The sequence below is a fragment of the Coregonus clupeaformis genome, chromosome 18 (assembly GCF_020615455.1).
Source record: "Coregonus clupeaformis isolate EN_2021a chromosome 18, ASM2061545v1, whole genome shotgun sequence".
Taxonomy (NCBI): Eukaryota; Metazoa; Chordata; class Actinopteri; order Salmoniformes; family Salmonidae; genus Coregonus; species Coregonus clupeaformis.
This window is the reverse complement of record NC_059209.1, coordinates 21,794,166-21,807,685: the sequence shown is the minus strand read 5'-3', so window position 1 is coordinate 21,807,685 and position 13,520 is coordinate 21,794,166. Positions and strand designations below refer to the sequence as shown.

Sequence of the window (13,520 nt, the reverse complement as noted above, 5' to 3'; positions counted from 1 at the left end):
GAGAGTTTGATGTAGACAAATCAAATTTGAAAAGTTGAATAAAGAAAGTAGTCTGTTTGTGTGTGTGTGTCTGTCCGTCCGTCCGCCTGTCTGTCTAGGAAAAAACAGATACCCAAATATCAATTCAGTGCCCATATTACCACTTACTGACAGGACCCCTGACACCACTCACAGACAGATACTGCTTGACGTCGTCCACGTACTCTGGGCCTCTGTCCTCTCTCCTCTTGATGAGTTCTGCCAACCTCTGATAGGCCACAAACTCATTGAAGAAGGTCTTGTAGCCAATCAGCTCACCCACCATGAAGCTGTCCTCCCAGGCCACACCCATCAGGAAGGAGAAGGGCATGAATACGTACGAGCAAATGATCTGTCATCAGAGAGAGAAAGAGAGAGGGACAGAGAGTCTGTGTCTTAGAGAAGCATTGATTTCTATCCAGCCTGTATTTAGTGTGTCTCTGTGTGTCTGTGTGTGTGTGTGTGTGTGTGTGTGTGTGTGTGCTTCTATGCACATGCACACTTGTGTGTCCTCACAGAGAAGCTGAGCTGGGGGTAGTCGAACATGTTGCCCAGCCATGACAGAACGGCGTTGAGGAAAGCGAGCAGGGCCAGGAAGGCGATGAGGTTGACAGCGATGTTGGCCACCAGGACAATAGAGGAGGACGCTCCGTGAGACGCTGCCTCCAGCAGGTTACTGCCCTCCCTAGACAAAACCAGAAAGACTCTCATGCTCATTAGGCAGACATTGGTGCTTATGTGCGTACGTGCACGTGTGTAGGTGTGCCTGTGTCTCACTCTGTCTCCAGTTTGAGGCCTTTCTTGGCTGTGACTTTGGGGATCTCTGTCTCTGGCCAGAAGGTCTTGGCGATGGCCAGGGAGGCCGGGGCTGACATTACGGAGGCTGTCAGCAAGTGGGATGCTTCAATCTGTATATGTGTGTGTTGGGGGGGGGGGGTATGTGTCAAAAGTGAGGGGTAGGGAAGAGGTGAAGGGTTGGGTCAGAGAGAAGAGGGGGATATAGGCAGGAGGAAACAGCTCAACATTAACATATTTTAAAGGCCCAGTGCAGTCAGAAATGTGATTTTCCTGTGTTTTATATATATTTCCATACTATGAGATTGGAATAATATTGTGAAATTGTAAAAATTATGATAATTTAAGTGTAAGAGCTGTTTGAGAAGATCGCCTGAAATTTCAGCCTGTTTTGATGGGTTGGAGTTTTGGCCTGCCTGGTGGGCCCACCAGGCGGTAAATTAGGTAATAGACCAATAAAAAATAGAGTTCCAAACCTCTCTGCCAGAGGTTCTTTTCAGTTCCGACATTTACACTTATAAATCGATCTGTGGACACCGTAGATCGAAATGGCTTGCATTGAGCGGTAGCCCGGATTCTCACAGACACCGGAATATGTCTCTTCTGCCTGTATGAAGCAGGATGTGAAATCTGAAACCACTTGAAGCTGGGATGTCCCTCCTACCATTTCATTCTATCTTCTGACTTTCCATTAACTCCTGGCTGAACCCTACATCACAGCCACAAACAACGCATATGCCTGGAATCCTTACATCGTAACGCAGCATGAGAGAGTGGTTTCGCCGCTGTAGCACATTTAGAGATCGATTTGTAGCCAGTGATCTAAAATAGTTCATAGATTCTAAACAAAAAACACTTTCTGTTTGTCATAGACAGGCAAGATTAATATGAGATGCAAGGCGAATTCATAACGAGTTCAGGAAGCCACGCTTGAGCTCTGTGAGACATTCACAGCGATGGGGGCAGATATACATATTATGTATTTTACAGTTATATGGAAGGTGAAATCTTAGTTAGTCGTTTTATAAATGGATATAAATATAAGTAATTTCAAGCCTTATTCATACATTTTTGTTGAATAGGAAATACATCATAAAATATTTCATATTTTCATCATATTTGTACTGTGTACTTGAGCTTGTGTCCTCAAAAGTGACTACACCAGAAAGGTGAGATTGTAACCTTTCTTGGAGTATGCAGCGTTACTAGTTATTGTTTATGGCCCTCTCATGATAAATAATTACTTTTGGGGATTACATAGATTATATTTAGTTACATTTAAGAGAGACACAAGGCACAAGGTCAATTGGGTGAGATTTCAGGTGTGTCTTTGGTAGAAAACAAAGGTTTGAACATTGTTTATTGACTTTCCTCCTCTTCTCTCTCCTCTTCCCTCTCCTCCTGCCTCCCCTACTCCCTCCTCTTCCTCCTCTTCCCTATCCTCCTGCCTCTCCTACTCCTTCCTCTATCTCCTCTTCTCCCTCCTCCTGCCTCCCCTACTCCCTCCTCTTCTCTCTCCTCTTCCCTCTCCTCCTGCCTCCCCTACTCCCCCTCTTCCTCCTCTTCCCTCTCCTCCTGCCTCCCTTACTCCCTCCTCTTCCTCCTCTTCCCTCTCCTCCTGCCTCCCCTACTCCCTCCTCTTCCTCCTCTTCCCTCTCCTCCTGCCTCCCCTACTCCCTCCTCTTCTCTCTCCTCCTGCCTCCCCTACTCCCTCCTCTTCCTCCTCTTCCCTCTCCTCCTGCCTCCCCTACTCTTCCTCCTCTTCCCTCTCCTCCTGCCTCCCCTACTCCCTCCTCTTCTCTCTCCTCTTCCCTCTCCTCCTGCCTCCCCTACTCCCTCCTCTTCTCTCTCCTCTTCCCTCTCCTCCTGCCTCCCCTACTCCCTCCTCTTCCTCTTCTTCCCTCTCCTCCCCTCCTCCCGCCCCTCTTCCTCTCATCCTCCTCCTCCTCCTCACCCCAAAAGAGATGAAGGCTCCCAGTACGCTGCCAGCAATGGTGGCGAACCCTCCTGCCATCACGGCATGGATCTCTGACAAGGTCAGCTGGGAGATGTACGGACGAATCAGGAGTGGAGATTCTGTCTGAGAGCGAGAGAGAGAGAGGGTGATACTCCTTTGCCTGGTTGTCATGTAATTCTCTTTTGCTGCCTAGCACATCTGTCACTCATACTATTCTCACCTGTCCCACAAATATGTTGCCAGCGGCGACCATTGACTCTGTGGGAGAAGTTCCCATGGTAATCTGCATTATGAAGCCCACCTGGATGTATGCACAGACAAACGTAAACAATGATGCCAACGTTTCTGTGCCAAAATGATACCCAAGTATACAACATATAAAACAATAATACTGGTCACGTGAGCAGATTACCGGGGGAACATGTCCCCCCCCCCGGTAAATGACAACCTTGATACAGTACTGTGTAGCGGCTGAATTATCATTGTCTAATTTAGTCACTTGTATGATGATTGAATAAGATTTGAACGTATATGATGTGATGAGTACCTTGAGGATGAGCCACTGCATGAAGCCAAGGTAGTAGAGCATAGAGATGACAGTGCTGAAGAACACTACAATAGGCAGAACCTGAAAGCAGAGAAAGAAGATGACAGTGTTGGGTTTCTGTCTTTTCTTTTCACTTCATGTCATTTTCTCAAAGTCTCTCACGTATACAGACATACTCATATGATCCTATACCTTGAATGCAAAGAAGTGGTCTGTGTATTTGTTGCCAAACACAAACCTAGAGCCGGTGTCAGTGTAGGACAGAAACACCTGGGTGAGAGAGGAGAGATGTTTCGACACAGACTGAAATAATGAGGTCACTCTTTCCTCACAGGTCTACTCTACTGTATATCTGCTGAGGATGCTGGAACAGTGGACAGGGAAATGTGATTATGCTGATGAGAGTGACATTAGCAATGTGGTCCAAAGAAAAACAAGGGCCTTTGTGCTGGCTAATATTTGTAATATCAATGATCCAATTGATGTCCATTTTGCCCTCTGCTTGAGTTTCCCTGGATAGTACACAGTAGATGTATAGTATACCTCCACTTGATGGCCCAGCCAGTCTACAGCAGTGAATCCTGCTTTGGTTCTGAGGATGATGAGTCCAAATAAGAACTGCAGCGCCACACCCCACAGTAAAGTTCGCCATGACACCTACACCACACACACATAAACATACGGGTAGACACACACACAAACGCACAGGCTTGCAGGGAAGCACACACAAAAACATATACCCACAAGATCACTTAGAACTACAGCGAATGGTCTTTGGAACTATACGGAGTCGATGCATTAGGGTGTGTGTTTGTTGGTTTGCCATACCCTGAATGGATTCCTGGAGAACACCAGCATGAGCATTACGAAGCAGACGAGTCCGGAGAAAGAGACTAGCTGCCGTGTTCCCTGTTTGGCCGTGTCAAATACCAGCCAGCACACCACTGCCACCAGCAGCAGCACAAACACCACCCTGCACAGACAGACAGACAGACCGACCAGAGGTAGAGCGCAGAGGAACAACAACAAGAATCACCAAAAGGACTACACATACAGGACAAATGTGATATTATACAGAAAAGAGAGAGAGTGAGAAGGAGAGAAAATGCAGTTCTCCCACCATTTGACCCAGAGCGTGTTGAGGGTGTTCCTGGCGGGTTGCAGGGTGTCCCAGAGGCGCTGTCCATAGCGGCCCATCAGCCAGTCCCACAGAAGAAAGAAGACAGCCAGCAGGGTCAGCACCAACAGGGCCAGAGCACGCTGCAAGTTCAGCACGCATGCCGCAATCACCACGGCAACATAACCTGAAACACATACAGGCGAAATTGCACCCTATTTCCTACTGCGTACTACTTTTTATCAGTCGGGGTATTAACCTACTGTAAGTATAGTGGAATACACAACATGTCATTTCAAAATTTGGTAGTGCATCAGGAGTTTTCCTTGACCTTTTAGCAGACACTCTTATCCAGAGCAATTTAAAGGCGCAATTAGGGTTAAGTGCCTTGCTCAAGGGCACATCAACAGATTTTGACCTAGTTGGCTCAGGGATTCGACCCGGGCAACTTTTCGGGTACTGACCCAACGCTCTTAACCACTAGGCTACCTGCCACCCTTGTTATGTCAGTCACGGACAGTCACTCAATTAGCCCATGTCAGCTAACATTTGATTTACAAAGTGGTAATTAATTAAAAGTTGGTCTTCAATAACTTTATTTTCGCAGAAGTGTAGCCTCGATAGGTATAATTTGGCTGGCATTTAATGTGTTAACTAAATCATCGTAATTTACACAGGCAACATTTCCAGTCAAATCCTTTTATTTCAGTTGTAATATGTGCTATTCCTTCATTTATATTTGTCCTATTTCAATTTCGTTGTTCCTGATAGGATGTTACCTCATTTGGGCGGGAGTAGGCCAAGTGAACGCAGACAATGACCTTTTCCACAGTCTAGTAGCCTGCCAAGCTGGCTTGACAACGTAACAATGTCAGATCAGCTGGTCTGATTAGTTTATTCCGCTGTTCTTTTTGTTGTAACCACAGTTATTTTAGCTCGGAGCTCCGGTTAGTAGCATGTTAAGGAATTCAGCGGTAACCTGCAGGTGCGTGTTATGTTCTGTCTGTTCATTGCAATGCACCAATTGTAGGCTGCATCACGGAAGGATGATGACTCCCTATGCAGGGAGGAAATATCCTCATTTGTGTCATGGTGCAGCTAAAACCACCTGGTGCTGAATGTGTCTAAAACTAAAAAGCTGGTGATAGACTTCAGGAGGAAGAAGGAAAACACATCACCTGTGGTCATCAATGGGATCACCTGGGGATGGTGATAGACGACAAGTTGCAGTGGAGAGAGAATACCTCCATGGTTTTTAAAAAGGCTCAGAAAAGGCTATTATTTTTGAGGAAGCTCAGATCCTTTGATGTCTGCCCCAAAATACTCCAAATGTGTTTTAATAGTGTTGTGGCTAGTGTCCTGTTCTACAGTGTGATCTGCTGGGGGGGGGGGGGGGACGTCATTGCCTGGTGTAGTCTACAAACTTTGACATGTTGAACAACATGATCGACATGTTGAACAACGAACTTCTTTGTTTTTTGTAACAGTAGGCTATTGCAAACTTTCAAAGTTCTTGAAATGTTCCGGATTGACTGACCTTCATGTCTTAAAGTAATGATGGACTGTCGTTTCCCTTTGCTTATTTGAGCTGTTCTTGCCATAATATGGACTTGGTCTTTTACCAAATAGGGCTGTCTTCTGTATACCACCCCTACCTTGTCACAATACAACTGATTGGCTCAAACGCATTAAGAAGGAATGAAATTCCACAAATTAACTTTTAACAAGGCACACCTGTTAATTGAAATGCATTCCGGGTGACTATCTCATGAAGCTGGTTGAGAGAATGCCAAGAGTGTGCAAAGCTGTCATCAAGGCAAAGGGTGGCTACTTTGAAGAATCTCAAACATAAAATATATTTTGATTTGTTAAACACTTTTTTGGTTACTACATGATTCAATATGTGTTATTTCATAGTTTTGATGTCTTCACTATTATTCTACAATGTAGAAAATAGTAAAAATAAAGAAAAACCCTTGAATGAGTAGGTGTGCAAACTTTTGACTGGTACTGTAAGAATGACACAAACAGGCAGTCTAAGTAACGATTCGTGTTCTTTTTTCAGGAGGGAGTAGGCTACATACATCTATTGAGGCAAGCTATTTAGACAGCATTTCAAACACAAGCAAGACACAGACAGGCAGTCTAAATAGCGATTTAATGTTCTTTCTTCACCATCGTTGCAAACATTGGCAAAGCAGGGGGTGAAAAGCAGTCAAAGTAGTAGTGTTCTTTTTCAGCAACTCAGGCTACGATATGGCAGCATAACTATAAAGATGACCTCATCACAAATGTACATGTGTGTTTAGAACGCTGATAGTTTTTCCCCATTCAACGTGTAGACTATGCCCTGCTTGTGCTACTCCAATGTCCTTAGTTACAACAGACAGAGAAGATTTTAGCCTACATCCTAAATGTAGCAGGATTTTTAATTCTGCTATTCAGAAATATGATGCAGTATGCTACTTCATCATGTCAATCAAATTGGTTGAGTTTCCAGAAGAGGGTGAGTAAAGAGAGAAACGTGAAGGGGGAGGTTGAGCAGCAGATACTTAAGAAACGTGAATGGATGGGGAGGGTGCTTTCAGAAACTATTCATACCCCTTGACCTATTCCACATTTTGTTGTGTTACAGCCTGAATTCAAAATCAATAAAATAGATTTTTTTCTTATCCATTTACACACAATTCCCCATAATGACAAAGTGAAAACATGTTTTTAGAAATGTTTGCAAATGTATTGAAGATGAAATACAGATATTGAATTTACATAAGAATTCACACCCCTGAGTCAATACTTTGTAAAAGCCCCTTTGACAGCGATTACAGCTGTGAGTCTTTCTGGGTAAGTTTCTAAGAGCTTTCCACACCTGGATTGTGCAACATTTGCCCATTATTCTTTTCAGAATTCTTCAAGCCCTCTCAAATTGGTTGTTGACAATTGCTAGACAACCATTTTGAGGACTTGCCATAGATTTTCACGTAGATTTAAGTCAAAACTGAAACTCGGCCACTCAGGAGCATTCACTGTCTTCTTGGTAAGCAACTCCAGTGTAGATTTGGCCTTGTATTTTAGGTTATTGTCCTGCTAAAATGTGAATTGTTCTACCTGTCTCAGCTAAAGTGGGTGGGAAATATTCAGTAGGGTCTCTACTAACCAAATATGGTTTGGGGACCGGCTGCTGCTTCCCCTCTATAGCTCCCAATGCAATACACTGTAATACAGGGGCGTAGGCCTAGGTGGACACAGGCCCACCCACTGGGCAGCCAGGCCCAGCCAGGCACACCCAATCAGATTGAGCAAAAACTAAAAAAAAGTATACATTATTATAAAAAAATATACTCCTCAGGGGTTAGCTTGTACTTAACTCCTTTCCATTTCTTTTTTATCTTGAAAAACTCCCCAGTCATTAACAATTAACAATTACAAGCATACCCATAACATGATGCAGCCACCACTATGCTTGAAAATATGGAGAGTGGTACTCAGTAATGTGTTGTATTGGATTTGTATTGGACATAACACTTTGTATTCAGGAATAAAACTTAATTGCTTTGCTAAATTTTTTTTCAGTATCACTTTATTGCCTTATTGCAACAGGATGCATGTTTTCGAATATTTTTTATTCTGTACAGGCTACCTTATTTTCTCTCAGTCAATTAGGTTAGTATTGTAGAGTAACTATAATGCTGTTGATCCATCCTCCGTTTTCTCCTATCAGAGCCATTAAACTCTGGAACTGTTTTAAAGTCACCGTTGGCCTAATGGTGAAATCCCTGAGCGGTTTCCTTCCTCTCCGGCAACTGAGCTAGGAAGGACGCCTGTATCTTTGTAGTGACTGGGTGTATTGATACACCATCCAAAGTGTAATTAATAACTTCACGATGCTCTAAGGCATTGGTGCCCAGGACGTTGATCGCGGTCGACCTGTCGATCGCAAACTTCTTTCTAGTAGACTGCATAAAAGTTTTCAAAATGTATGCACTAAAAATATATATATTTGGCAATTCACAGCGTTACCATCGAGTCTGTTGAAAAATAATGAGGGGGGTGGTAGGTAGACCGTGTTATGAAGAGGGTGGAAAAAGTAGATCCTATGTAACTAAAGTCTGGGCACCCCTGCTTTAAGGGATACTTTTTATTTTACTTTTACCCATCTACCAATAGGCGCCCTTCTTTGTGAGGCATTGGAAAACAGACATGGCAAAAATAAATACATTTTGTAGTGGTTGAATCTGTGTTTGAAATTCACTTCTCGACTGAGGGACCTTACAGTTAATTGCATGTGTGGGGTAAGGAGATAAGGTAGTCATTCAAAAATCATATTAAAAACCTCTAAAAGTCTAAGCCTATATGGAATTGTTTTAAGATGGTCATACCATGGATCATTTAGCTGTTTGATTTAGAATTGTAGGACCCCTGTATGTATAAATATGTTTTAATATATATATATTTTTAATAGAATATTGAATTTGGCCTTTATTACTTTAGCCCATAGAAACACATTGAAAACACATAGTTTTTTAGACACATATTTAATCCCTTTTTTTGTTGGCACAAAATGACCTCCATACTTCCAATAATTTTTTTAAACCGGTTACCTTCAGACAAGGACCGTGACACTTGTGGGAGTCATAGAGCAAAACAGAGAACACCCTTTCCATAGTCGGGTCATATTAGTTTGTAGCCCAAACGGTTCGAACGCTACAGACAGAAGTTGGCATATCAGCGGTGCTAACTTCAGATGAGTCCTGTGGGTCTTGTGGGGGGGTCATAGACTAAAACGGAGAACACCATCATGTTCGTGAGAGTCTCATCTTTCCATAGAGTGGTCAAACTGTTCGAACGCTACAGATGTTTTCTTGAGAAGACCGATTTTCGGGATGTCTCTTGGTCTGACAAACAGCTGTAGCTCGGCCACCTTCCACTGCAGATGCAGAAGGCCAACATAGGCGGATACCTATGAAGCTAATGCAAAAAACTGATATTTCTAGCTTAAACTAACGGATTTTGATGGGGATTTGTTACATTTGATTACTATGTTACTTATATAGACGCACTGATGCATCAATAGACTCTTAAGGACACGATTACAGCACACAGAGTGAGTCCATGCAACTTATTATGTGACTTGTTAAGCACATTTTTACTCTTGAACCTATTTTGGCTTGCTATAACAAAGGGGTTGAATACTTATTGACTCAAGACATTTCAGCTTTTCGTTTTTTAATTCATTTTAAATTTAGGCTGTAACACAAGAAAGTGTGGAAAAAGTTGAGTGGTGTGAATACTTTCTGAAGGCACTGTACGTAAAAATAAATGTGAAAGTGATTCCGATCTTTAGCTCTGGGGAAGAAAGGTCCAAGAGGTCGCGACGGGGTGGGCAGTTGCCTACGGATCCACAGCCTCTGCCTTTAAAAAAAATATTAATTGACGATGTGCTTCTTTTAGTGTCTGTGTGTCCTTTGTTGTGTTTTTATTGTGTATTTATTGGTGTTATACAGTGGGGAAAAAAAGAATTTAGTCAGCCACCAATTGTGCAAGTTCTCCCACTTAAAAAGATGAGCGAGGCCTGTAATTTTCATCATAGGTACACGTCAACTATGACAGACAAATTGAGATTTTTTTTCTTCCAGAAAATCACATTGTAGGTTTTTTATGAATTTATTTGCAAATTATGGTGGAAAATAAGTATTTGGTCACCTACAAACAAGAAAGATTTCTGGCTCTCACAGACCTGTAACTTCTTCTTTAAGAGGCTCCTCTGTCCTCCACTCTTTACCTGTATTAATGGCACCTGTTTGAACTTGTTATCAGTATAAAAGACACCTGTCCACAACCTCAAACAGTCACACTCCAAACTCCACTATGGCCAAGACCAAAGAGCTGTCAAAGGACACCAGAAACAACATTGTACCAGGCTGGGAACACTGAATCTGCAATAGGTAAGCAGCTTGGTTTGAAGAAATCAACTGTGGGAGCAATTATTAGGAAATGGAAGACATAAAAGACCACTGATAATCTCCCTCGATCTGGGGCTCCACGCAAGATCTCACCCCGTGGGGTCAAAATGATCACAAGAATGGTGAGCAAAAATCCCAGAACCACATGGGGGGACCTAGTGAATGACCTGCAGAGAGCTGGGACCAAAGTAACAAAGCCTACCATCAGTAACACACTACGCCGCCAGGGACTCAAATCCTGCAGTGCCAGACGTGTCCCCCTGCTTAAGCCAGTACATGTCCAGGCCCGTCTGAAGTTTGCTAGAGTACATTTGGATGATCCAGAAGAGGATTGGGAGAATGTCATATGGTCAGATGAAACCAAAATATAACTTTTTGGTAAAAACTCAACTCGTCGTGTTTGGAGGACAAAGAATGCTGAGTTGCATCCAAAGAACACCATACCTACTGTGAAGCATGGGGGTGGAAACATCATGCTTTGGGGCTGTTTTTCTGCAAAGGGACCAGGACGACTGATCCGTGTAAAGGAAAGAATGAATGTATCATGAGATTTTGAGTGAAAACCTCCTTCCATCAGCAAGGGCATTGAAGATGAAACGTGGCTGGGTCTTTCAGCATGACAATGATCCCAAACACACCGCCCGGGCAACGAAGGAGTGGCTTCGTAAGAAGCATTTCAAGGTCCTGGAGTGGCCTAGCCAGTCTCCAGATCTCAACCCCATAGAAAATCTTTGGAGGGAGTTGAAAGTCCGTGTTGCCCAGCGACAGCCCCAAAACATCACTGCTCTAGAGGAGATCTGCATGGAGGAATGGGCCAAAATACCAGCAACAGTGTGTGAAAACCTTGTGAAGACTTACAGAAAACGTTTGACCTGTGTCATTGCCAACAAAGGGTATATTACAAAGTATTGAGAAACTTTTGTTATTGACCAAATACTTATTTTCCACCATAATTTGCAAATAAATTCATAAAAAATCTTACAATGTGATTTTCTGGATTTTTTCTCATTTTGTCTGTCATAGTTTACGTGTAACTATGATGAAAATTACAGGCCTCTCTCATCTTTTTAAGTGGGAGAACTTGCACAATTGGTGGCTGACTAAATACTTTTTTCCCCCACTGTATGTATTGGCTGGTGCAATCAAATTTCCCCTTTGGGGGATTAATAAAGTACTATCTTATACAACAATAGGCAAGTTCGTACTGTTAATGATTCCTCTAATGGGGAAACTTGGTGAGATAATGTTCAGAGAATGCTTTTTTGGCAAATTGGTGAAAGTTTTCTTTCTTTGAAGGGGCTTTGTCTCCTAAGTGGGTTTACACATTTATAAACTTTCAAAGCAGCATCCTCAAATTGCAGTGTATGATATACCATTTTGAAGCTCTGAATTTGAACTATTATAAACTGTAAAAAACGGTATATTGAATTTTGGACTACAAGCTTACATAGATGTGTTGAGTCACATTTATTGATGGATGACTGTTGCAGGAAACATATCCAGACTCCACATTTAAATGATAGAAATTCACCCCCATGTAATTACTGGAAATTTAACCATCGAACATGAAATGCAGTATCCACTAATAACTGTACTCTATAAACAGCTCATAACATGTCAGACTGGTCAGAGGCCTGTATTTTATTTTTTTACCTGCAGCCAAGACAAGGCCCAACACCAGCCTGATCCTAGACCTGTGCTCCTCTAGATATCGGTGGATCCCTTCCATTTTATTTTCCAAGAACCTGGAGGGATATCAAGCAGTACATCCACTGTCACTTAGTGTTGACTTTTGAGGAATTGCTTGAAAATAAATGACAATTGACAAAACCATAGAGACTTTTTCTTTAGCTCCTCTGTGAATTCTGCATCCTCTGATGGCCGATGAGAAACTTCCATATCAATGCAGATAGTGTCCTGTGAGACGACAGACAGACAGACAGACAGACAGACAGACAGACAGACAGACAGACAGACAGACAGACAGACAGACAGACAGTCAGACACACACACAAACAGTGAGAGTGAACATTCAGACAGACTATACAACCCAGAACATTTCTTTGCATGTCAGGTGCAAAAGGGATATTGTTAATGATGTGCAAATAGTAGGGCTATTGTAGCTGGTAAATTACATTATGGGCCTATTCTAGAGTTGCAGTGCTTGCGCTTGGCAGATGTGGGTACCTTGTTGGCAATTCAAGTAATGTATACAGACTTGGATATAGCGTAGTATAGTCTGTCTGAATGTTCACTCACACAATGTGTGTGTGTGTGTGTGTGTAACAGGAAAAACAAATATTGCACCAGTATGAGTGCTGTTCATGCAATCACAGGCGTGATTGTTTGCACATGGTGAGTTTAATCTGTTCAAGCAAAACTTCACTGTTTTTCATCTTTATCCCGTGATGATTTCCAGTAACTTTGGATGGGGAGAGCACATCACCTTCTGTCCACATTCAGAACCCACATACAGTGCCTTCAGAAAGTATTCAGACCCCTTGACTTTTTCCACATTTTGTTACGTTACAGCCTTATTCTAAAATGGAGTAAAAAAATAAATAATCTCATCAATGTACACACAATACCCCATAATGATGTGTGTACCCTTACCTGAGAGTAGAAGGCCTGGTTGTCCAGCCCATTCCTCTGGCTCTTCTCTTGTAAACCATTCAGCTCCATAGTAAACACTGACTGACTGCAGGTAGGCAGGAAGCTCTCTTATAGGAGACCTGCTCTCCGCCTGCTACAAATGGGATAACCTTTACTGCAAACAGGGAGGTGTGTGTGTGTGTGTGTGTGTGTGTGTGTGTGTGTGTGTGTTTATTGCCTAACCGGAGTTAATGCCTAACCTTTGGAATCAGAGGCAGATGCTTAAGCCTAAACTTTTATTTATTTTACTATGTAAATATGTCTTTGTTGTAAATGTTTTGGCACCAAACTGGTGGCAGTTGTGAAAAAAGTCAATAGCTGGAAGAGTTGCAGAGTTATTTGAAAATGATGCAATTGATGATTAGCTGCTTTTTCATTAATAAAGCTATATTCTCTTGGACCATATGGTCTATCCACTAAAACTCATGGACACAGATATAAACATTTTTGGTTGCCATTAGTTGCACTAAT

General features: G+C 42.5%; 1 protein-coding gene across 2 annotated transcripts in view; it reads right to left on the bottom strand.

Moving 5' to 3' along the window:
• The window catches only part of LOC121551996 (solute carrier family 28 member 3), a 28,140-nt gene extending 14,997 nt beyond the window's left edge, over positions 1-13,143 (bottom strand). The window contains exons 1-13 of one of the 2 annotated variants that reach the window (XM_041864726.2): positions 13,011-13,143; positions 12,238-12,314; positions 12,051-12,142; positions 4,438-4,621; positions 4,146-4,290; positions 3,861-3,974; positions 3,510-3,587; positions 3,318-3,398; positions 2,991-3,071; positions 2,768-2,893; positions 796-926; positions 535-703; positions 148-370 (exon numbers count right to left, since the gene is read on the bottom strand). In XM_041864726.2, coding sequence (XP_041720660.2) covers positions 148-370; positions 535-703; positions 796-926; positions 2,768-2,893; positions 2,991-3,071; positions 3,318-3,398; positions 3,510-3,587; positions 3,861-3,974; positions 4,146-4,290; positions 4,438-4,621; positions 12,051-12,142; positions 12,238-12,314; positions 13,011-13,079 — 1,570 coding nt within the window. In that variant the 5' untranslated portion in view covers positions 13,080-13,143. The remainder of the gene's footprint in view (positions 1-147; positions 371-534; positions 704-795; positions 927-2,767; positions 2,894-2,990; positions 3,072-3,317; positions 3,399-3,509; positions 3,588-3,860; positions 3,975-4,145; positions 4,291-4,437; positions 4,622-12,050; positions 12,143-12,237; positions 12,315-13,010) is intronic. The other variant, XM_041864725.2, reaches the window with a different exon arrangement.
• Positions 13,144-13,520: the final 377 nt, after the last annotated feature.